The 23,788-nt window shown below is 38.9% G+C and overlaps 1 protein-coding gene across 6 annotated transcripts in view; it reads left to right on the top strand.

Annotated features, from left to right (window-relative positions):
• Positions 1–23,788, top strand: part of FRAS1 (Fraser extracellular matrix complex subunit 1) — a 449,074-nt gene that overhangs the window by 380,551 nt on the left and 44,735 nt on the right. For all 6 annotated transcript variants that reach the window (XM_045392441.3, XM_005554975.5, XM_065545065.2 and 3 more), the window contains 6 exons: positions 398–742; positions 2,827–2,987; positions 3,410–3,557; positions 9,996–10,201; positions 17,938–18,094; positions 21,129–21,329. In XM_045392441.3, coding sequence (XP_045248376.2) covers positions 398–742; positions 2,827–2,987; positions 3,410–3,557; positions 9,996–10,201; positions 17,938–18,094; positions 21,129–21,329 — 1,218 coding nt within the window. The remainder of the gene's footprint in view (positions 1–397; positions 743–2,826; positions 2,988–3,409; positions 3,558–9,995; positions 10,202–17,937; positions 18,095–21,128; positions 21,330–23,788) is intronic.

Here is a 23,788-nt window from a genome sequence, read left to right as displayed (position 1 = left end):
GAAGTTTATTCAGAAAGGCAGTGAACTGTGCTTATAGCACTACCTTCAGGACACAATTACTTTGCTACGTACAGTACCAAATATGTGTCTTATTTTTCCACCTGCTGTGGTCTTAGATGGTGGGCAATGAGTCTTGCAAATTAACAGAGCATAAAATTCACAGAATAGGAAATCCATTTTGAGTTGTTTGGCGAAGTATCTGGGGTATATTAAATCCTCAAGTGGTTTATACCACAGGCTCAAAAGAAACTGCAATTCAGGAAGGTTTTATGTCAGAGTTTGAACAGAAATAGTGATGGACTGTGTCAGAGGGACCAAGCTCATTAACTTGTCAGAGTTTTTAAAATGTGAGAAAAACTCATTCAAATGCTTTGGTTTTTTGTCATTTGTATTTCAGGAGATGCAAGCAGCATTGTATCTGCAGTTTGCTACACAGTCCCTAAGTCAGCTATGGGAAGTAGCCTCTATGCTCTAGAATCAGGCTCTGATTTTAAATCTAGAGGGATGTCTGCTGCGAGTCGTGTGGTATTCGGGCCTGGTGTCACCATGTCCACCTGTGATGTCATGCTTATTGATGACAGCGAGTATGAAGAGGAAGAAGAGTTTGAGATTGCCTTGGCAGATGCCTCTGACAATGCCCGCATTGGAAGGGTGGCAACAGCCAAGGTGCTCATTAGTGGTCCCAACGATGCCTCCACTGTGTCCCTGGGCAACACAGCTTTCACTGTCAGTGAGGACGCAGGTAATGGAGAGTGTCTCTGAGGTTCCTTCACCTGTCTCCTGATTCCTTTCTTGAACAGTTTTCTCCTTAGATTTCAGAATATCCTCGAGACATTGAGAATTCCGTTCCTCAAGGATAACATTGTTAGTCTAAGGCATTATATAATGCTTGGCCAAGACCAAGCATGGAATTTAGTAGAGAGAGTTCCATCCACTTTTCTTACTGTTTTTTTTTTTTTTAATAAATTTTTGTGGGTACATAGTAAGTGTATATATTTATGGATTACATGATATATTTTGATACAGGCATGTAATATATAATGATCACATCAGGATAAATCGGGTATTCATCACCTCAAGCATTTATCCTTTGTGTTACATATAATCCAATTATACTCTTTTAGTTATTTTAAAATGTGCAATTGAATTATTTTGACTATAGTCACCCTGTTGTGCTAGGAAATACAAGTCTTCATTCTAACTATTTTGTGTACCCATTAACCATGCCCACTCCCCCCACTCCACCACCGTTTCCCACCCCCACTACTCTTCCCATCCTCTGGTAACCATCCTTCTACAACATGGATGGAACTGGAGGTCCTTATGCTAAGTGAAATAAGCCAGGCACAGAAAGACAAACTACACATGTTCTCACTTATTTGTGAGAGCTAAAGGTTAAAATCATTGAGGTCATGGAGATAGAGTATAGAAGACTTGCTCTGGTTCTTGATGGCAAGCAGGGCTATGGCTTAGAGCCTAGAGTTTCATGGGCTGACCTCTGTGGTCCAGAGGGAGGGTCTGGTGCTGAGCATCTGGGCTTGTGAAAGGGGGGAATGTGATATGTTGAAGATGGAAGTGAAGTATTTAGTGTACTCTTAGTTTCCTAAGACACTCTTCAAAGTTTCAGTGTCTTCATACAGTGAAACTTTCTCATTCATGTAACAGCCCAAAGCGATCAGTGTGCAGGTCACTTTCACATGGTATTTCAGAGACGTAGGCTCCTTTCCCACTTGTGGCTCCACAAAGGTCTTGAAATCTTCTGTATGCTGCAGGCAGATGTACTGCTGGCAGAGGGGCAACAGCTATACTGAGTGTCTCCTGATCTGGGCCAGATCAAGGCCTTTCACCTCTATGAAGGGATTTGGAGGAGCACTGGGAACAGATATTTTTGAGCACTTACCGAAAGCCAGGCACCATACCATGTATGTTCCATGCATTCTCATTTAATCTTCTATGGAAGAGAGAACATTATGTAAAAGAGCAAATGGAGGCCTGGAGAGGTTAAGTCAGTCATCAATGATTAAGCAGCTAATATCGTGGTAAGGCTAGATTCAAACCCAGACCTTTCTACTATCGTATGTTTCTTTTCCTATACATCAAATGCCCAGCCATAACTACATGACACCTCACAGCATATTGGCTAGAAAATGTGGTGATTGGAAATTGTAGAGTTTTCATGAAGCTTTTCTCTGCCCTTGATTGTGAAAATAGCTAAATATCTTTAGGACACTACAAAGTATGATGTCACAGTGGACAGGAAGATGAACTTCATTCGTAAGATGAGTAATAAGCACATGCGGTTTAAGTCATGACATGTACTTAGGTAAAAGAGAGAAATCAACCCAGTTAGGAACATTTAATTAGAAACATTCAGCTTCAGGCTCCATAGAGTCCCCTAGCTGGGTCCTCCTTAACTGACTATTTTCTGACACATCCCTGAGGCCCCAGGCTCTAAGTTTCTTCTTCCTAAATAGGTTTGAGACGTTTTGCAATGGACTCTTCTCTCCTTAGGTGCTGTATTTTCCTGTGAGCAGTCTCCCTTGTGAAGCCACAACAGCTTTCTCCCCTAAGGGCTCTCTCTAGCACCACCTCCATGAAGCCCTTCTCTAGGTCTCCTCTTGATCCTAGTGTCAGTGAAAAGACAGGTAGTGACACCTCTAGGCCTTCACCTCAGATGGGACATAGGAGCACCACTGAAGCTGGATTAGACAAGCTGAAAGGGCTAAAAGCTGCCACTATTGCGGTGAGGGAGAACATCGTTCTGAAAACCTCACTGCTTTTCTGGCTCAAAGTTGACCATTAAAATCTCTATGAATCTTAATTCAGGCACAGTAAAGATTCCAGTTATCCGCCATGGTACTGACCTCTCTACTTTCACATCTGTCTGGTGTGCAACGCGGCCCTCAGACCCAGCTTCTGCCACACCGGGAGTTGACTACGTTCCCAGCTCTCGGAAGGTGGAATTTGGGCCCGGTGTCACTGAACAGGTGCGTTTACAGCAGTCCAGACTCCACAAGGTCGGCAGGTCGGTTTGTGAATGTTGTCTTTAGTTTGCTTCCCAAGCTCTCTAAACTCCCCTGGCAATATTCCTATCTTTTCTTTCTTTAAAAACACACACATATAAACAAGAGAGTAACTTAGGAGGGGATCTTCTAAAAACTCTCCTAGTGACATTTTTAGCATTAAATATCCAGCTTTACAGATTCAGGATATAAACTATACTCGTTTGATATAAATGTCTATAAACAAACTCCAAGCGGCATGTAATAGAGAGATCATCATGTTATGGATTAGAAAATCTTACTTTAAAACCACCAAAGAAAGACAAGTTGTGACCTTTGCCCTAGTTAAGGCAAATGGGGATTAGGTGGTGGGTCCTCTGTAAAGTTTGCTTTGATTTTTCTTCTAGTATTGCACCTTGACTATCTTGGATGACACTCAGTATCCAGTAATTGAAGGACTGGAGACATTTGTGGTTTTCCTCAGCTCAGCACAAGGAGCCGAACTGACCAAACCCTTCCAGGCAGTCATTGCAATTAATGACACATTCCAAGATGGTAAGAGATTGGGGATGCCAGCTGGTAGTTCCAAATATATTTCTATTTTTTCTTTAATGTCCACACATGTGACATTGGAACTCATTCACGTTTTCATTCAAGAAATATGTGTGTGTACATGTGTATACGTGAGCATTTGCACTTTTACATAGCAGAGTAAGTAGATGTGAGAGAGAACCATTGATGTCTCCGGTACTCTGCCAGACACAAAGAGATGTATAAGCCTTGGGCCCTGTCCTCAAGAAGCTCAATGTCTCACTGTGGAATCAGAGCCTTAAAGAGAGAAATTTGAATAAATTATGATAAATGACCTAATGGTACTATACATCCAGCACTATGGGAGCAGAGGGAACTGAACAGGAACTACAAGTGGGTGAAATTATAGATTTCACCAAGGAGACTGTATTTAAGCAGAGTCTTCAGGTGTGATAGGAGTCTATCTAATGGATAATAAAGGAAAACCTATTTCGAATGGAGAGATATAGTAAATACAATGTATAATGTCTTGAAAGATGCATATTTGGGGAACAGACCCTTACTTTTGCTTTGAGCATGGGAGGGGGTGAATAGAAGAGTGGAATGGAAAGACAGATTGGAGTCAAGTGCTGAGAGGCTGTATGATCCAGCCTAAGGACTCTATAAGCAAAGGGTAGCAGGGGATGCTTATAAGCAGAGGAGTGATGTGTTTTTTTTATTTTAGAAAACGAATATTGGCAGTGTTGTAGATGATGTGCAGGAATGAATAGATGCAGTCACTGCTGAAGATGTAACCTAAGTAACATGAGGAAAAAGCAGGAAAGGCGGCCGGGCGCGGTGGCTCAAGCCTGTAATCCCAGCACTTTGGGAGGCCCAGGCGGGCGGATCATGAGGTCAGGAGATCGAGACCATCCTGGCTAACATGGTGAAACCCCGTCTCTACTAAAAAATACAAAAAAACTAGCTGGGCGATGTAGCAGGCGCCTGTAGTCCCAGCTACTCAGGAGGCTGAGGCAGGAGAATGGTGTAAACCCGGGAGGCAGAGTGAGACTCTGTCTCAAAAAAAAAAAAAAAAAACCAGGAAAGGCTCGTTGCTTCTCAGAAGAACTGACGAAATTAGAATTATCAGAACTTCAGGATCCACCGTGTGGATTCTAGAGTTGGGTGGAGAAGATGAAGTCAAACCTTCCACCTAAAGCAGCAGGAACCTTCATTAGCATCCCCAGAGATTGACCATAGAGCCCATGATTAAACTCCTAATGGCTGAGAAATCCTCAAAAAAGGAACAAGAAGCCAAATCGGATAATCTTTGATGTTTTTATTTATTCTTAAATCATTTATTTCATGTATATAGTAGTAAACAATTCAAATGGCTAAAAGGGCATGGCAAAAAAAAATGGCAAATGGCAAATGGCAAAAAGACTATGAAAATTAAATCTTCTTTCTATCCCTATCTCCCAGTCCCCTAGTTCCCCTCACTGGAGACAACCATTTTAACCAGTTTTTTGTGTGTTTATCCTTCAGGAGAAAAAAAAATTTTATATATATATAATTATATATATATACACACACACACACACATACAACACACACACATATGCATGCATCCAAAATGATGGTAATTTGTTTTAGAGCCAGGTTTATGAAGGCACAGCTTACATAAATGAAAGTCCATCGTCCTTAGTGTACAGTTCTATGAGTTTTGACAAATGCATACAGTGATATGCCCACTACCACAATCAAGATGTTGAACAGTTCTAACACTCTACAAAATTCTCTCATGCCCGTTTGTCATCTGTGTCTCCTTAGTCACCAGGCCTGACAACCACTAATCTGTTTTCTGGCCCTTAAAATTGTGCCTTTTCCAAAATTTCATAAAAATGTAATCATGTAATATCTACCATTTTGCATCTGGTTTCTTTCACTAGAAAATGCATTTGAGACTCATTCATGTTATTCCATATGTGAGTAGTTCATTCCATTTATTGCTGAGTAGCTTTTCATTGTATGGATATACCACTGTTTGTTTACTCACCTATTGAATGACATTTGGGTTGTTCAAGGTTTTGATGTTTAAATTGCATTGTTTTCCTACTTTTATTGTATTGTTGTAGATTCTGGACAAAGATTTATATTTTGCAAATATTTTATCCAAGTCTGTTGCTTGTCTTTTTTTCTGTAAACAAACGACCTAAGAATACTCATTTTTCATTTTGAAGTAGCCTCATTTATCATTTTTCTATTATGGATCATATTTTTAGTGTTGTATCTAAGAAATCTTTTCCTAACCCAAGGTTACGTAGATGTTCACCTGTTTTCTTACAGAAGTTTTATAGCTTTAAGTTTTACATTTTGGTTTGTGATTCACAAAATGGTAACTTTTACACCATGAACAAGATTATGACACTTATATTATCTCATGTTGCATGTTACTTCAAAGTTTACAAAGCAACCCATTTAAGCCTTATCTCACTTGCTCATAACCCCATGCTCTTTCTTCTGTTTCTATTTAGTGGATAAGGAAACTGAGAATCAAAGGAAATAGGTCACCCAATGTCTAGTATCTAGAGGAACGAGCATGCATTCTCAGACTTTTGACTCCAAGTTCATCCTCCTTGCATTATGCTACATGGTTTTATTTGGTGTAGAAGTAGAATCAGTGGCAGTTTTATTTCTTAGTAAACAAGAAAGTAAAACAGAAAGAAGAAAATTCAGCTATACTTTTTATTCTTGGAGTGGTTTCTTATTCTTTTCCATGAAATGACCATTAATTTCCCTCTGATGAAGTGGAATATGAATACAAAGTCAGAAGTCCTGAAATATAATCCTAGTCCCACCACTTCCTAGGTCTTTGGCCTTAGGCCAGAAGCTTAAGGTCACTAAGCCTCATTTTGCTCATCTATAAATAACGAAAATAACTACCTTACAAGATTGTTGTGAGGATTAAATTAGATAAAGTATGTGAAAATACCTACTGTAATACATGGCACACAGTAGATTTTATTACATGTTGATTTCTTTTCTTCCTGACATACCTGTCATTATCACACTTACCAACGAGACTCCAGTAACACATAGAGTCCTCATTGATCAACACAGAAAATTATATTTAAATATTTTTCAGTATTTTATTGATGAGCAGTGGGTTTGTCAACTTAGGAAACTGATATGTTAAGCAAAAAATTTTCTTTTTCTTTCAGAGAAGCTACAGCAATATGTGTTTAATCAATAACTTATCCCAGAGAAAGAAATCCCAAAACTTATTTCAGTAACCCAGTGTAGCATTCAGTATTTACTTCTTCTGATTATCTTTCTTCCTAGAAATAATGAACTTTGGTTGAGTCCATTCAGTGTGAACATTCTAGGGTAGAAAGATCTTACGTATTATCTCTAATCCTTACAACAGACCTTTAACTGGTGAAGCCAAGTTTGAATAATTTGAGTAGAATTACACAGAGAGAAGGTGATGAAGCTGGAGTTAAAATCCAAGTCTGTTCTAGCCAAGTCCAGTCTTCTGGTTTCATATCCTACTATGCCGACCCTTCACATTTCAGTTTCAGCTGGCTACTGCCCTCTATATAACAATGCTAACCGTCACATAAGAGTCTTACAAAGTCAACTCTCAGCCTTCTGCAGTGATCTTAGCTCCTTTCATTCTTTTCCCACTAGACTGATTTCAGGATCTTAAATCATCTAAGTAGCTCATCTTATAACATTTACCTGTTCTCACCTGCCTTTGCTGTGCTGGTACCTGGAATTAGACTAGGGTTTGGGCATGAGTAATGCTGACTGGGCAACATTAGAAAGTCCTGTAGCTGCTACGGCACCACACTCCTGTGTGTGCATCTGTGGCAAACATACTCATTAACTCATGAAACAAAGGCAAGATTTATCCTAAATGTCTGACTTAACGATTGCCAGTAAAGAGGCTATTGCATTCCAGGCACTGGCATTTACATTCACTTTATCAGTTACTAAGAAGATTAGCGAGGTAACAGTGTTTATAGGACATTTTCTATACCTAGCACTGGTGATCAACATGGTATGGGCTACAGAGTAGTGGAGAGCAGAGTCCCATAATCTATTTTAGGATCCAAGACTTCCATAAATAAAAAGATAACTGTAGCTTGGCCATGCACAATAAGTGTTCTATGAGCAGTGCTGACAGAAAATGCATTATACCCAATGTGAGCCCACACGCCATCAGCAGGTAACCTCCATTTCATATTGACTCAGCCCATCAGTGTGGAAAAAGAGGGGCCCTGCAGTCAGAGGAAGCTGATTCTCAGAGCCAGTGCTATCACTGCCTGAGGATTATACTGCCTTTTGGGGTTGCTGACAGAATAACATTAAATAATATGTATGAAAACCTTTAACACAATGCCTGACTTACAACACAAATCCCCTGTGCTAAATCTCTTCCTGAAACTCCCCTTGTTGTATATGTCTCTTGCCTCAGTCTCCCACTGGTCTGGGGTCTTCTTAAAGGGAGGGATTGTTTCTGGGCAGGTAATTAGAAGACGTGTCCACTTCCTTTTCTCTTTCTCTCTCTCTCTCTTCTTTTTTTTTTTCTTTTTTTTTTTTTTTAATGGCAGACAGGGATAGAAGTGAGAGTGAATGTCTCGTTAAAAAGGAAAAAAATAGTATTTTATAGCTCAAGATGAATTTGCAGTTGATTAATGCATGACCAAACCTAAACATAACCACTTCAGCCTTTAACTTTCTCATCTGACTTGAGGCCTGTCAGGCCAGAAAGAAAAAACAGTCTAAAGCTTCAGATCCCTGCTTGTGTTGCTTTTTCCCTGGCAACAAGCTTCCTTCTTGTCCTCCTATGCTGGGTGGTGTCACTGCCATCCACCTTTTAAAAGCAGCACAGGCCATTTCACTAGGTTACAGAGCCCTAACTGGTTAGGCCTAAAGTTGTTAATTTTCCTTTAGGTATAGTGTTCTTTTAAGCGGTATCATCTGACTTTTCATTTAGCAATGATTAGTAACTATTAAGCTTAGTTCATGTGATGGGATGGTTTTATTTTTGCCAGGACCAACAGTTCTGGAGTCACAGAGAGTTTTCTATACATTGACTTGGAGAATGCTTGGGTGCTTATCACCTCTCCTCTCATTCCCCCACCTCCCCCAGTCCCCAAACACACACCTTTCCTTCCTTTCTGGATTGGTGGGGTGTGTCCAGGAGGTAGCCAGGAAATTGGTGATTACAGCTAACCCAAAGACTAATTCTGACCCAGGAGGCTTTCACATATGATTCTTTGCTTTGTTCATGAATAAATTAATAACCAGCAGTCAACAAAATGTTAACCTCAGAAGGGCAAATGCCTTAATACAGAGCATTACAATAGGCATAGCAGGAAAACAAAATGATTCTTCATATTGAGAATTCTGGAGTTAGGAAGAAAATAGAAACCATAATATATTAATTCCTACCAAACTTTGAGTTCTCGCTGTAAACCAGATACTATATTGAGTACTATGCATTTATTATCTCATTAAATTCAATTCTATCAACAATTCTATATTAGATATTAATATTTCCAATTTATATATGAAAAATATTCCAAAGTTTGGAAAGTCTAAGTAACTTGCCCTGTGTCACACGACTGGTAAGTAGAAGGGCTGGGACAGAAATTCAGGTCTGTTTCCTCCTAAGTCCTTGTTTTTAACCATGATTTGACTGTAGTCTCATCCTTAAGTCAAAGGAGGATTTGAGTTATAAAAGAAGAGGCATCTAGTGCGTGCTTATAGTCCCAGCTACTTGGGAGGCTGAAATTTAGTCTATGGACGTGCTTTGTTTGTCCCAAATAGTTTTGGCTTATGCAAACTTTCTTTTCACTATTTTATTTGTTTGCTATTTTTGAATTTAGGAGCTATGTCATAAAAATCCACATCTCTGACTTCATTTGGAAATAAGATCTGACAACAAAAGACTGGAGCTTTTCAAACATGGCCTGCTCTTTCCTTTACACTCATGTCCCCCTCTTCCCTATTATCTCTGTGGCCCCAAGACCAATGTGAGTGGCCATTTAGCACCAGACTTGCACTGCTGTTTTCCTTACTGTAGCCCTAGGAGGACAGTGAAGTCTTTTGAGTACCCAAGTAGCAATCAAAATTTTTCTTACACCATCAAAATTTTTCTTACAATTATCCTATTTATTGACTTGCATTACCTGCTCATATTTGAGATGGTAACTGCATTTTGAAGTTGTACAAAGATAGGTACAAAATTGATCTGTTCTATTTCATTGGATGCACACTTATAGTAGAAGCAGTTCCCTTGTCCTGAGAGCAACCATGCTTTGGAATCTGCTTACCACCTGTGATTTGTCAGCCTACCCTGGGCTTTGGTGGAGCTCACCTGCCAAAGTAGCTGCTGAAGGCTGACAAGGACCATGGCCACTGCTTCCCTGTCTTATACAAATGGTGACTTTGTCTTTCTGTCTGCCCACCCAGTGCCCAGCATGCAGTTTGCCAAGGATTTGCTCCTAGTGAAGGAGAAGGAGGGTATCCTGCATGTCCCTATCACTCGGAGCGGAGACCTGAGCTATGAGTCATCAGTGAGGTGCTATACTCAGAGCCATTCCGCTCAGGTCATGGAGGACTTTGAGGAGAGACGAAATGCAGACTCTTCACGGATTACATTTCTGAAAGGGGACAAAGTAAGTGGATTGCTGGTGGCTGAAAGATGGGATTCTCTTCTTGTCTTTATTTGTCTGTAATGAAGTCATTTATATAAATTCCAAAAATTCTCAGAATTTTCATACTATGGTTGACCCTTGAACAACGCAGGGGGGAGGGGTGCCAACTCCTGACATAGTTGAAAATTTGTGTATAACTTTTGACTCACACAAAACTTAACTACTAATAACCTACTGTTGACTGAAAGCCCTACCAATAAATAAATAGTTGATTATCACATTTTTATGTGTCATATGTATCATATACTACGTTCTCACAACAAAATAAACTAGACAAAAATGTTATTAAGAAGAGAATATTAGGAAGAGAAAATATATTTACCATTCAATTAGTGGAATAGTGGATCATCATAAAAGTCTTCATTCTCATTGTCTTCATTCTCATTGTCTTCATATTGAATAAGCTGAAGAGAAGGAGGGAGAGGAGGGTCTGTCTCAGGAGTAGAGAGACAGAAAAAAATCCATATCTAAGTGCACCAACACAATTCAAACCTGTGTCATTCAAGGGTCATCCATAATTGATAATATTTTTAATGATGCCATCTATTCCTCCTTTGGCTCCCACTTACAATCAAATACACATATCATTGGTCGAGCTGAGAAGTTTAGCTGATGTGTGACATATCTGGAACTTAGCAGAATCAAATGAGTTCTGCTCTTGTTACCACCTCTTAATCTCAAACTATGTTAGAGATGAATATACTCCACTAATGTTACTTTGAGAGCAAGAGACAGCCCTCTACCTGGACCCCTGTCCCAGGGAAACATACATCCCAGTATAGGACCAAATAGGCAGATGTTGAGCAAATTCAAGTCAGCAGAGTATTCTCTTGACAATGTACATGAAATCTCATGCATATGCACCTGGAAACTCACTACTAAAGCCAATGGAAAGCAAAAAAAAGCAGGGGCTGCAATCCTACTCTCTGATGAAACAGACTTTAAACCAGCAAAGATAAAAAAAGACAAGGGCATTACGTAATGGTAAAGGGATCAATGCAACAACAAGAGCTAACTTTCCTAAATATCTATGCACCCAATACAGGATCACCCAGATTCATAAAGCAAGTTCTTAGAGACCTACAAAGAGATGTAAACGCCAACACAATAATAGTGGGAGACCTTAACACCCCACTGTCAATATTAGATCAAAGAGACAGAAAATTAACAAGGATATTCAGTATTCGGGACTTGAACTCAGCTCTCGACGAAGCAGACCTAATAGACATCTACAGAACTTTCCACCCCAACTCAACAGAATATACATTCTTCTCAGCACCACATTGCACTTATTCTAAAGTTGACCACATAATTGGAAATAAAACACTCCTCAGCAAATGCAAAAGAACAGAAATCATAATAGTCTCTCAGACCACAGTGAAATCAAACTGGAACTCAAGATTAAGAAACTCACTCAAAACCACACAACTACATGGAAACTAAACAACCTGCTCCTGAATGACTACTGGGTAAATAATGAAATTAAGTCAGAAATAAATAAGTTCTTTGAAACCAATGGGAACAAATACAACATAACAGAATTCCTGGAACACAGTTAAAGCCATGTTTAGAGGGAAATTTATAGCACTAAATGCCCACAGGAGAAAGTGGGAAAGATCTAAAATCGACACCCTAACATCACAATTAAAAAGAACTCGAGAAGAAAGAGCAAACAAATTCAAAAGCTAGCAGACGACAAGAAATAACTAAGATCAGAACAGAACTGAAGGAGATAGAGACATAAAAAACCCCTCAAAAAAAAAAAAAAATGAATCCAGGAACTAGTTTTTTAAAAAAGATTAACAAAATAGACCATTAGCCAGACTGATAAAGAAGAAAAGAGAGAATAATCAAATAGACACAATAAAAATTGATAAAGGGGATATCACCACTGATCCCACAGAAATACAAACTACCATCAGAGAATACTATAAACACCTCTATGCAAATAAACTAGGAAATCTAGAAGAAATGGATAAATGCCTGGACACATACACCCTCTCAAGGCTAAACCAGGAAGAAGTTGAATCCTTGAATAGACCAGTAACAAGTTCTGAAATTGAGGCAGTAATTAATAGACTACCAACCAAAAAAAGCCCAGGACCAGACGGATTCGCAGCTAAATTCTACTAGAGATACACAGAGGAACTGGTACCATTACTTCTGAAACTACTCCAAACAATAGAAAAAGATGGACTCCTTCCTAACTCATTTTATGAGGCCAGCATCATCCTAATAACTAAATGTGGCAGAAACACAGCAAAAAAAATTTCAGGCCAACATCCCTGATGAACATCGATGCAAAAACCCTCAATAAAATACTGGCAAACTGAAACCAGCAGCACATCAAAAAGCTTACTCACCATGATCAAGTTAGCTCCATCCCTGGGATGCAAGGCTGGATTGGCGTACACAAATCAATAAACATAATCCATCACATAAACAGAACCAATGACAAAACCCACATGATTATCTCAATAGATGCAGAAAAGGCCTTCGATAAAATTCAACACTTTCAGGATAAAAACTCTCAATAAACTAGGTATTGATGGAACATATCTCAAAATAATAAGAGCTATTTATGATAAACCCATAGCCAATATCATATTGAATGGGCAAAAGCTGGAAGCATTCCCTTTGAAAATCTGCACAAGACAAGAATGCACTCTCTCACCACTCCTATTCAACATAGTATTAAATGTTCTGGCCAGGGCAATCAGGCAAGAGAAAGAAATAAACAGTATTCAAATAGGAAGAGAGGAAGTCAAATTGTCTCTTTTTGCAGATGACATGATTGTATATTTAGAAAACCCCATCGTCTCAGCACAAAATCTCCTTAAGCTGATAAGCAACTTCAGTAAAATCTCAGGATACAAAATCAATGTGCAAAAACCACAAACATTCCTATACACCAATAACAGACAAACAGAGAGCCAAATCATGAGTGAACTCCCATTCACAATTGCTACAAAGAGAATAAAATACCTAGGAATACATCTTACAAGGGACATGAAGGACGTCTTCAAGGAGAGCTACAAACCACTGCTCGAGGAAATAAGAGAGGACACAAACAAATGGAAAAATATTCCATGCTCATGGATAGGAAGAATCAATATCATGAAAATAGCCATACTGCACAAAGTAATTTATAGATTCCTTGCTATCCCCATCAAGCTACCATTGACATTCTTCACAGAATTAGAAAAAACTACTTTAGATTTCACATGGAACCATAAAAGAGCCCATATAGCCAAGACAATCCTAAGCAAAAAGAGCAAAGCTGGAGGCATCACACTACCTGACTTCAAACTATACTACAAGTGTACAGTAACCAAAACAGCATGGTACTGGTACCAAAACAGAGATATAGACCAATGGAACAGAACAGAGGTTTCAGAAATAATGCCACACATCTACAACCATCTGATCTTTGACAAACCTGATGAAAACAAGCAATGGGGAAAGGATTCCCTATTTAATAGTGTTGGGAAAACTGGCTAGCCATATGCAGAAAACTGAAACTGGACCCCTTCCTTACACCTTATACAAAAATTAACTCAAGATGGATTGAAGACTTAAACGTAAGACCTAAAACCATAAAAACCCTAGAAGAAAACCTAGGCAATACCATTCAGGACATAGGCATGGGCAAGGACTTCATGACTAAAACACCAAAAGCAATGGCAACAAAATCCAAAATTGACAAATGGGATCTAATTGAACTAAAGAGCTTCTACACAGCAAAAGAAGCTATCATCAGAGTGAACAGGAAACCTACAGAATGGGAGAAAATTTTTGCAATCTATCCATCTGACAAAGGGCTAATATCCAGAATCTACAAGAAACTTAAACAAATTTACAAGGAAAAAACAACCCCATCAAAAAGTAGACAAAGGATATGAACAGACACTTCTCCAAAGAAGACATTTATGTGGCCAACAAATGAAAAAAGAAAAGCTCTTCATCACTGGTCATTAGAGAAATGCAAATCAAAACCACAAGGAGATACCATCTCTTGCCAGTTAGAATAGCGATCATTAAAAAGTCAGGAAACAACAGATTCTGGAGAGGATGTGGAGAAACAGGAATGCTTTTACGTTGTTCGTAGGAGTGTAAATTAGTTCAACCATTGTGGAAGACAGGGTGGTAATTCCTCAAGGATCTAGAACCAGAAATACGATTTGGCCCAGCAATCCCATTATTGGGTATATACCCAAAGAATTATAAAACTTTCTACTATAAAGACACATGCATGTGTATGTTTATTGCAGCACTGTTCACAATAGCAAAGACTGTGAACCAACCCAAATGCCCATCAATGATAGACTGGATAAAGAAACTGTGCCACACATACACCATGGAGTGCTATGCAGCTATAACAAAGAAAAAGATGAGTTCATGCCCTTTCCAGGGACACGGATGAAGCTGGAAACCATCATTCTCAGCAAACTAACACAGGAACAGAAAACCAAACACCACATGTTCTGACTCATAAGTGGGAGTTAAACAATGGGAACACATGGACCCAGAGAGGGGAACATCACATGCCAGGGCCTGTCTGGGTGGTGGGGGGTTAGGGGAGGGATAGTATTAGGAAGAATACCTAATTTAGATGACGGGTTGATGGGTGCAGCAAACCACCATGGCACATGTATACCTGTGTAACAAACCTGCATGTTCTGCACATGTATCCTAGAACTTAAAGTATAATAACAAGAAAAAAAAAAACTCACTAGCAAACATGGCTGCACCAGAATTAAAGCCTGCAACCTCAGTGTATGTCAAAACTGTGTATTGAATCAGAATCACATTTTCCCCATTTTAAAATCTCAGTTTCAGGTGATTGAGTCAATTGTATCCCTTGGTTCAAGGCACACATCCTCATTGGTCAATACTAAGCCCTTCTCTTACTTTTGTTTTTTTTTTTATTCATTTTATTTTACCTCCACTCTCCAGCCACATTCTTTTCCCTGCTCATCAATCTATTGTGTTTAATATGTATCTGTTCACTTGTATTTCTTCTTAAATGCTTATTGTTTTATGTATACAGTTTTAATTTCTAAAATTGCTATTGTCCTCTTTTTTCATCTTTTACTGTTTCCACTCAGCGATATTTTGAGATCTGTCTATGTTGTTTAGGTGTACATGTAATTGGTTGCTTCTAACTGTTACATGATATTTTATGGTATATGTCTTAGTCCATTTGCATTGCTATAAAGGAATACCTGAGGCTGGGTAGTTCATAAAGAAAAGGGGTTTATTTGGCTCACAGTTCTGCAGGCTATACAAGAAACATGGTGCCAGCATCTGCTTCTGGTGAGGGCTTCGGGAAGCTACCACTCATGACAGAAGAGAAAGGGGAGCAGGCATCATCACATGGCGAGAGGAAGGAAAGAGAGAGGGTAGGGAAGGGTCAGACTCTTATTAACTACCATATCTTATGGGAATTAAGAGAATTCACTCAACCCTGTGAGAATGGCACCAAGCCATTCATGAGAGAACTGTCCCTATCACCCAAACATCTTCCACCAGGCCCCACTTCCAATAATTGGGGATCAAATTTCAATAGGAGATATGGAGGGGACAAATATTTATCAGCATGTGTCTGTAATATTTTACCCATACACTCTTAGCAAGAGACAGTGAGGAATCTCAGTGATCACACCCACCAGCTTCTTGACACCTGTCATCACAAATAATGCTTCAGTGCACATCCTCATACATGTCCACTTACAGACTTGAATGAGAATTTTCTTGGATATATAATCAGGAGCAAAATTATAAACTATAGGACATGCATATACTTAATTTGAAAACCTTGTGTTGGAATACTTTCTAGAATGTCACTAGAAGTGCATGAGGGTAGTTATCACCCTATATTCTCTTCAAAACGTAGCATTACTTATCTTTTGAATTTTTGCTAATTTAATAGGTATAACATTATATCTCATTTTAATTTGTAATTCTTTAAGTACTAACCTTTATATGCTTGTTAGCTTATTGGGTTTCCAATAAGCATATAAGCTTATTTGTGTCCTTTGTTTCTTATTTCATTGTATTATCTTTTACTCACTGATTTGTAGTACTTTCTTATATTTCCCAAATAGTAATTCCTTGCCAGTTTTAGACATTTTAGGTATTAATAACACCTTTTATTTTTCTCTCACTTATTTATTACCTTTGACTATGGTGTTCTTAGCTGACCAGAAGTCTTCAATTTTGAAATAATCAAATGTATCCAGTTTTTGCCTCATGATTAGTCTTTTGAAGTTTAGCATAAAATATACCCATCACAGATCACCCTAGATTCTTCCTCGGTTCATCATTACTACAAAAATAAAAGTGATAGCTTCCTTCTTTGGAGCACTCATGACATTTACACATTTACAACTCATAAAAGACTGTCTTATTTGTATATTTTATGGGAATTTTACTGGTGACAGGTTGAAATGTGTTTAAAACACATAAATATACTACAGATACTATCTTCAGATTTGAGTCTACATGTCTGTATTTGTTTTCAGTTCAAAAGAGAATCCTCTGCTTATCCAAGAAGTAGTTTTTAATTTAATAAAATTATAAAGAAAATACAGTCTAGTAATCTGTGTTACCCACACAACAATCTATCATTATTCTTAAGCACATTTTAGAAGCTTTATTATTATTATTATTATTTTGCTTGCTAAGCATATGCTTTGAAACTTGTCATTCACTAACTTTTTTTTTAAGATCTAAAGAGTCACTGCTAACTTCATGCTTTCTATAAGGAATTCTTATACAAAAGATGTGGTAGACGAAAAAAAAACCTTCTTTGGGGACTTAAAATCAGGTTAGCAAGTCACATATAAATGTTCACTGGGATATTCTCTCACCATTTAGTGTGACTTAGGAAGTGTGAGAGTGAAACTTCTCTCTACTCATATATCCTTTGCAACATGTTAGAATAGTGAATTTAAAATGATCCAACTAAAAATATCCTCCTTCGCATCACGTGACTCTACCATTGAGGCTGCTGTGTTATCTGAAATGTTGTGACCATATTTTACATTTTCTCAAAAATACAGTCCTCAGTAGGGAATATTCTGTTGAGAAACACTTGGTTTTTTTCCATCAAACAGGGATTTAGATTGTGGTCTCAGAGTTTCTGTACTCAGCAGTTTTCAGATGAGATATCATTTGGCAGCAGATTTGAAAATTCTCTAGCATTTAAAGGTATCTTTAGCCTAACACAAAGCCTTTCTGATTTCCTTATAAGGCTTCAATTTTTACAAAGGAAAAGAAGTGTTACTCAGCTCTCCAGAAAGTTTAATCAGTATGTTAAACCCTCGTCATCAGAAATCTACCTATTTTAATATGTGAAAATGTATTAAGCAGCCCAGAAGAAATGTGGGAAAGCACACAGATGTTCTACATATGCTTTTTAGTGGGTTTTTTTGTTGATCTCGTTTTTCATAATCCATCTCCAGTAATTAAAAATGACTTGGCATGTGTCAATACAAGTCTTTACATATAGGTAGGTCCCTCTGAAGCATGAACTGTTAAATTTGAACATTTTGTTTTACAAATAAAACTGGATCCTTTTGAATTTGTGTTGACTTTTTGATGCAAAAAAGAAGAAAAATAATTTTCTAGGAAAACCAAGCAAGTCACTGATATCTTGCCGCAAATTTTAATCTGTCTTGTCCCATTGGCTCTAGGTGAAGAACTGTACAGTCTATATCCACGATGACTCCATGTTTGAGCCAGACGAACAGTTCAGGGTCTACCTCGGGCTTCCTCTTGGAAACCACTGGAGTGGAGCTAGAATTGGAAAGAATAACATGGCCACCATCACCATATCCAATGATGAAGATGGTAACAGAAGAAATTATCTTTAGTTACTCTTAGGTTGAGGGAACATAAACTGATGTTTAACTAATTATTAGTGTTTTGAAAAATAAAAGTGCTTTAAGAACGCCTACCGATAACATTCTCTGAATATTTATATAAAATGTTGATAGCAAATGATCTCCCTCTACAGAGGTCCAAAAAATTCATAGGTATTTTTAATATCATTATTCCCTACCACAGTGCTAGGAGATACAGAATGATTGTGGTTAAAAGCTGAGATAGAAATGCTAAGACAGAAAATAAAAACCATTTAAGTCACTGCAGTTCAGGAGCAGGACTGGAAATACAGTTGGAATCAGTGGAATCCAATGAACTGATTTAAAACACTGCCACCTTCCTGGAAAAGTCTAATTTTTCAGGTTTCTTCTCTCTAATTGATTTGGCCTACTAACCTAAAAAAATCCTTAAGCTCTATAGTCAAGTGTTAGCCAAGAATGACCCAGTCACCAAGGAAGACAAAACCTGTTTCAAACTGTGACATAATTGTTTCATTAAGAAAGATATTTTAATGAGTGAATGGATAATAATATTACAAATAGTGGTAGCTGTTTTTATTGAATACTGCATACCAAGAACTATGCTAAGCATATTTTATTATCCTATTTAATAGTGGCAGGAATTTCTTGAGGTTGGCACTATTATTTCCATATTTTGAATAAAGAAACTGAACCTCAGCAAAGCTGTATAATTTGCACTCTTAGTTACACAGCTGCAAACAGCAAACCTGGGTGTGAACTTCATTCTGTCTGATTCTGGAATCTATACTCTTAAGTATCACTAACTACTCTAAGAGTCTCAGTGACTCTTAGGGTTCCTAGTGAAAAATCAGTAACTAACTTGGACATTCGATAAAATCAGAAACTCCAGTCTGGAAGTTGAATTAGTCCTTGACTCCGGGAGACTCAAGTTCAGATCCCAAAGTGAACCTCTCCCAGGTACACAGAAAACCCATCATTGAGGCTCAGGGAAATAAGATTTATACTCTGCTGCAACTAACACAAGAACAGACAACCAAACACTGCATGTTCTCTCTCATAAGTGGGAGATGAACAATGAGAACACATGGACACGGGGAGAGGGATGGGGAGCTAGGGGAGGGATAGCATTAGGAGAAATACTTAATGTATGTGACAGGTTGATGGCACATGTGGCTTGTAACAAATCTGCATGTTCTGCACATCCCATGTTCTGCACATTTATCCCAGAACTTAAAGTATAATTTAAAAAAAGGGCGGGTGCAGTGGCTCAGGCTTGTAATCCCAGCACTTTGGGAGGCCAAGGCAGGTGGATCGATCACCTGAGGTCGGGAGTTCAAGATCAGTCTGACCAGCATGGAGAAACCCTGTCTCTACAAAAAATACAGAATTAGCCAGGCGTGGTGGCATGCACCTGTAATCCCAGCTACTCAGGAGGCTGAGGCAGGAGAATCGCTCAAACCCGGGAGGCGGAAGTTGCGGTGAGCCGAGATCAGGCCATTGCACTCCAGCGTGGGCAACAAGAAGGAAACTCCTGTCTCAAAGAAAAAAGATTTATGCTGTGCTGCAGTGACCCTCCTAGGTTTCAAAGAGCATTCTTATTAAAAACTATAAAACCTCAAATGAGGCTCATCTTCTACAGTAAGAAAGATTTGACTTTCCGAGAGGGAAAGAAAGGGAAATAAATATAAAAAGCAGAGCTTTCTGGCCGGGTGCGGAGCCTCACGCCTGTAATCTCAGCACTTTGGGAGGCCGATCACGAGGTCAGGAATCAAGACCATCCTGGCTAACACAGTGAAACCCCGTCTCTACTAAAAATACAAAAAGTTAGCCGTAGTGGCCGGCGCCTGTAGTCCCAGCTCCTCGGGAGGCTGAGGCAGGAGAATGACGTGAACCCGGGAAGCGGAGCTTGCAGTGAGCTGAGATCACGCCACTGCACTCCAGCCTGGGCGAGAGAGTGAGACTCTGTCTCAAAAAAAAGAAAGTAGAAATTTCTGCCATATTCTATGATATACTCAAAATGGTATAAAAGTTATTACTCTCAATTTTTCCATCTTTTAATCTCTCTCTACCACCACCCCACCCTTCCCCATGAGATATAATAGAAAAGAAGGCATGATTTGAATTTTTTGGTAAAAATCAATATATTATCTTATTTATTTATTTGATATGGAGTTTTGCTTTGCCGCCCAGGCTGGAGTGCAGTGGGGCAATTATGGCTCACTGTAGCCTCGACCACCAGGGCTCAAATGATTCTCCCATGTCAACGTTCTGAGTAGCTGCGACCACAGGCATGTGCCACCATGCCTGGCTAATTTTTTAATTTATCTGTAGAGATGAGGTCTCACTATGTTGCCCAGGTTGAATATATTATTAATAATTTCCTAGCAACAGGATTCCATTAGGAAATCTTGTGTTCCTGAATTATCCTTGTAGCCAGTCGCTGAAAGGACCCATACTTACCTATATAGCTTGTGGGAAATTAGGAAAAGCTGAGGATGGGGAGGTGAGAGCACTTAGAGGAGGGGGTCCAAAGGACCGGAGGTGAGGGGTGGACTTGGTAAATTTAAGTAGTATGTAAATGAGATAAATTACAAACCTTTGAAATTCATATCTCATGAATGAAAAGTTGATTTATGTGATAGGTATTTGTCTAGGGCCTACTATGTCTCAGTCCCTTGATAAACTGTTCAAATTTTAAAACATTCTGTGAGCTGCAGTGCCGAGACGGAAACTTGGACATCATGAATTTCGAAGTCGCTACAAATAATTCTACCCATTATATTGTTTTTAATAAGGAACGTGTGAGACATAACTCCTGCAGAATCACAAATAAATATCTTTTTCCAAAGCATTGTTTAACAGTAAATACTGATTGAGTTTTATGACTGCAAGCCATTTTGCCTTCATATTGTTAACGAATGTGAACAATTTCCTCTTGTCATTATAAGGTGTTTTCCTGGAAGTCTGAATCCTTTGTGCTATTCTAACTGGCTCTTGTTTTCCTAATCACGTTTCCTTAGCCCCCACCATTGAGTTTGAAGAAGCTGCATACCAGATCCGGGAACCCGCAGGCCCAGATGCCATTGCAATTCTGAACATCAAGGTGATCCGCAGAGGGGATCAGAACAGGACCTCCAAGGTTCGCTGCAGCACGCGGGATGGCTCTGCCCAGTCTGGTGTGGATTATTACCCAAAGAGCCGAGTTTTGAAGTTCAGTCCTGGTAATTGAATGCCAACCTCAACCTCTGGGTTTTACTTAATAGAGGGGCAAAAATCTTGTATTTGAATAAAGGAATAAACAGATAAATGAAAAAGGAAAACAGTAGTTCCAATAGCATAAAGCATTTTTAAGCACACATTTGAGATTGCAGGTCAAATTTCTAATTTGTAAAAATGACATGGGGAAAAAAGAAATAGGTCTCTTACTCTAGACCACACTGGGCATTTTGGTTCATTTAAAAGGATTTTTTGTTAGCCTAAGATTTGGTTGAATGATAGGACCACTAGCTTAAAAAAAATATACACATAACTGGCACCATTCAACAAATATTGCTGCAAAGTGCTGTGCTGGGTCTATAAGGGATTACTACATCTGAAAGGCACAATCCCTGCGTTCAAGTGGTTTAATATCTACTAGGAAACAGGACACCCAGTTTCGGACTTCCCAAAACAAAATTTATATGGAGATGAGTTTGGGAAAAGAGAGAGATGGAGTTCAGGTCATAGATCACAGCTTAAAGGTCTGTGACCTTCCACTCTCCCCCTTCCAGAGGACGTTTAAGTATTAATCTGATGGGGAGAATAAGACAGGAAAAGGGTTGAACTGTATGCTAGGTTTTTTCATAGAACTTTCTGAAACCTAACTGGTATAGTTCCTGAAACCATTTGCAACATTGCCAGAGGAGGGCAACAGTGCTATGGGAACTTTTCAGAGCTGTCTTGGCAAGTGGAGGGAGAAAATGATGCCCTCAGAAATGATGGGGGTTGAAGGGGGAGGGTCTCTATTTTCTCTCCCCACACCAGAGCTTTAAAGGGCTTCTGGCTCCATCCCATCTGTGTCTGATTGATGTTTGCTGGAAAGCGAGATGCTTTCCTTCCATATCTCCACACGGACCAGTCTTTCACTTTTCTGCATGAGGATCTGGGGAAAGGATAGGTCTAGAGGGAGCTTAGCCCAGATGTCTGTAGACTACGAAAGGGGCTTTAACTTCACTGAGGTATTTGCATCTTCAGAAACTCACCTTACAAAAAAAGGAAGTGGGTCTTTTTTTATATATATACTTTAAGTTCTAGGGTACATGTGCACAACGTGCAGATTTGTTACATAGGTGTATGTGTAGCATGTTGGTTTGCTGCACCCATCAACTCATCATTTACTTTAGGCATTCCTCCTATTGCTATCTCTCCCCCAACCCCCCACCCCCCTACAGGTCCTGTTGTGTGATGTTCTCTGCCCTGTGTCCAAGTGTTCTCATTGTTCAATTCCCACCTATGAGTGAGGACATGCAATGTTTGGTTTTGTGTCCTTGTGATAGTTTGCTGAGAATGATGGTTTCCAGCTTCATCCATGTCCCTGCAAAGTACACAAACTCATCATTTTTTATGGCTGCATAGTATTCCATGGTGTATATGTGCCACATTTTATTAATCCAGTCTATTATTGATGGCCATTTGGGTTGGTTCCAAGTCTTTGCTATTGTGAATAGTGCCACAATAAACATATGTGTGCATGTGTCTTTATAGTAGCATGATTTTTAATACTTTGGGAATATACCCAGTAATGAGATCGCTGGGTCAAATGGTATTTCTGGTTCTAGATCCTTGAGAAATTGCCACACTGTCTTCCACAATGGTTGAACTTTTTACACTCCCACCAACAGTGTAAAAGCATTCCTATTTCTCCATATCCTCTCCAGAATCTGTTGTTTCCTGACTTTTTAATGATCGCTATTCTAACTGGTGTGAGATGGTATCTCATTGTGGTTTTGATTTGCATTTCTCTGATGGCCAATGATGATGAGCATTTTTTCATGTGTCTGTTGGCCACATAAATGTCTTCTTTTGAGAAGTGTCTGTTTAAATCCTTTGCCCAGTTTTTGATGGGATTGTTTATTTTCTTCTTATAAATTTAAGTTCTTTGTGTATTCTGGATATTAGCCCCTTGTCAGATGGATAGATTGCAAAAGTTTTCTCCTATTTTGTAGGTAGCCTGTTCACTCTGATGGTAGTTTCTTTTGCCATACAGAAGCTCTTTAATTAGATCCCATTTGTCTATTTTGGCTTTTGTTGCCATTGCTTTTAGTGTTTTAGTCATGAAGTCCTTGCCCATGCCTATGTCCTGAATGGTATTGCCTAGGTTTTCTTCTAGGGTTTTTATGATTTTAGGTCTAACATTTAAGTCTTTAATCCATTTTGAATTAATTTTTGTAAGAGGTGTAAGGAAGGGATTCAGTTTCAGCTTTGTACATATGGCTAGCCAGTTTTTCCAGCACCATTTATTAACTAGGGAATCCTTTCCCCATTGCTTGTTTTTGTCAGGTTTGTCATAGATCAGATGGTTGTAAGTGTGTGCTGTTATTTCCAAGGCCTCTGTTCTGTTCTGCTGGTCTATATATCTGTTTTGGTACCAGTACCATGCTATTTTGGTTACTGCAGCCTTGTAGTATCGTTTGAAGTCACG

Source organism: Macaca fascicularis, chromosome 5 (assembly GCF_037993035.2).
Source record: "Macaca fascicularis isolate 582-1 chromosome 5, T2T-MFA8v1.1".
NCBI classification, from domain to species: Eukaryota; Metazoa; Chordata; class Mammalia; order Primates; family Cercopithecidae; genus Macaca; species Macaca fascicularis.
The sequence above is the reverse complement of the archived record's forward strand: the minus strand, read 5'-3'. Positions and strand labels throughout refer to the sequence as shown.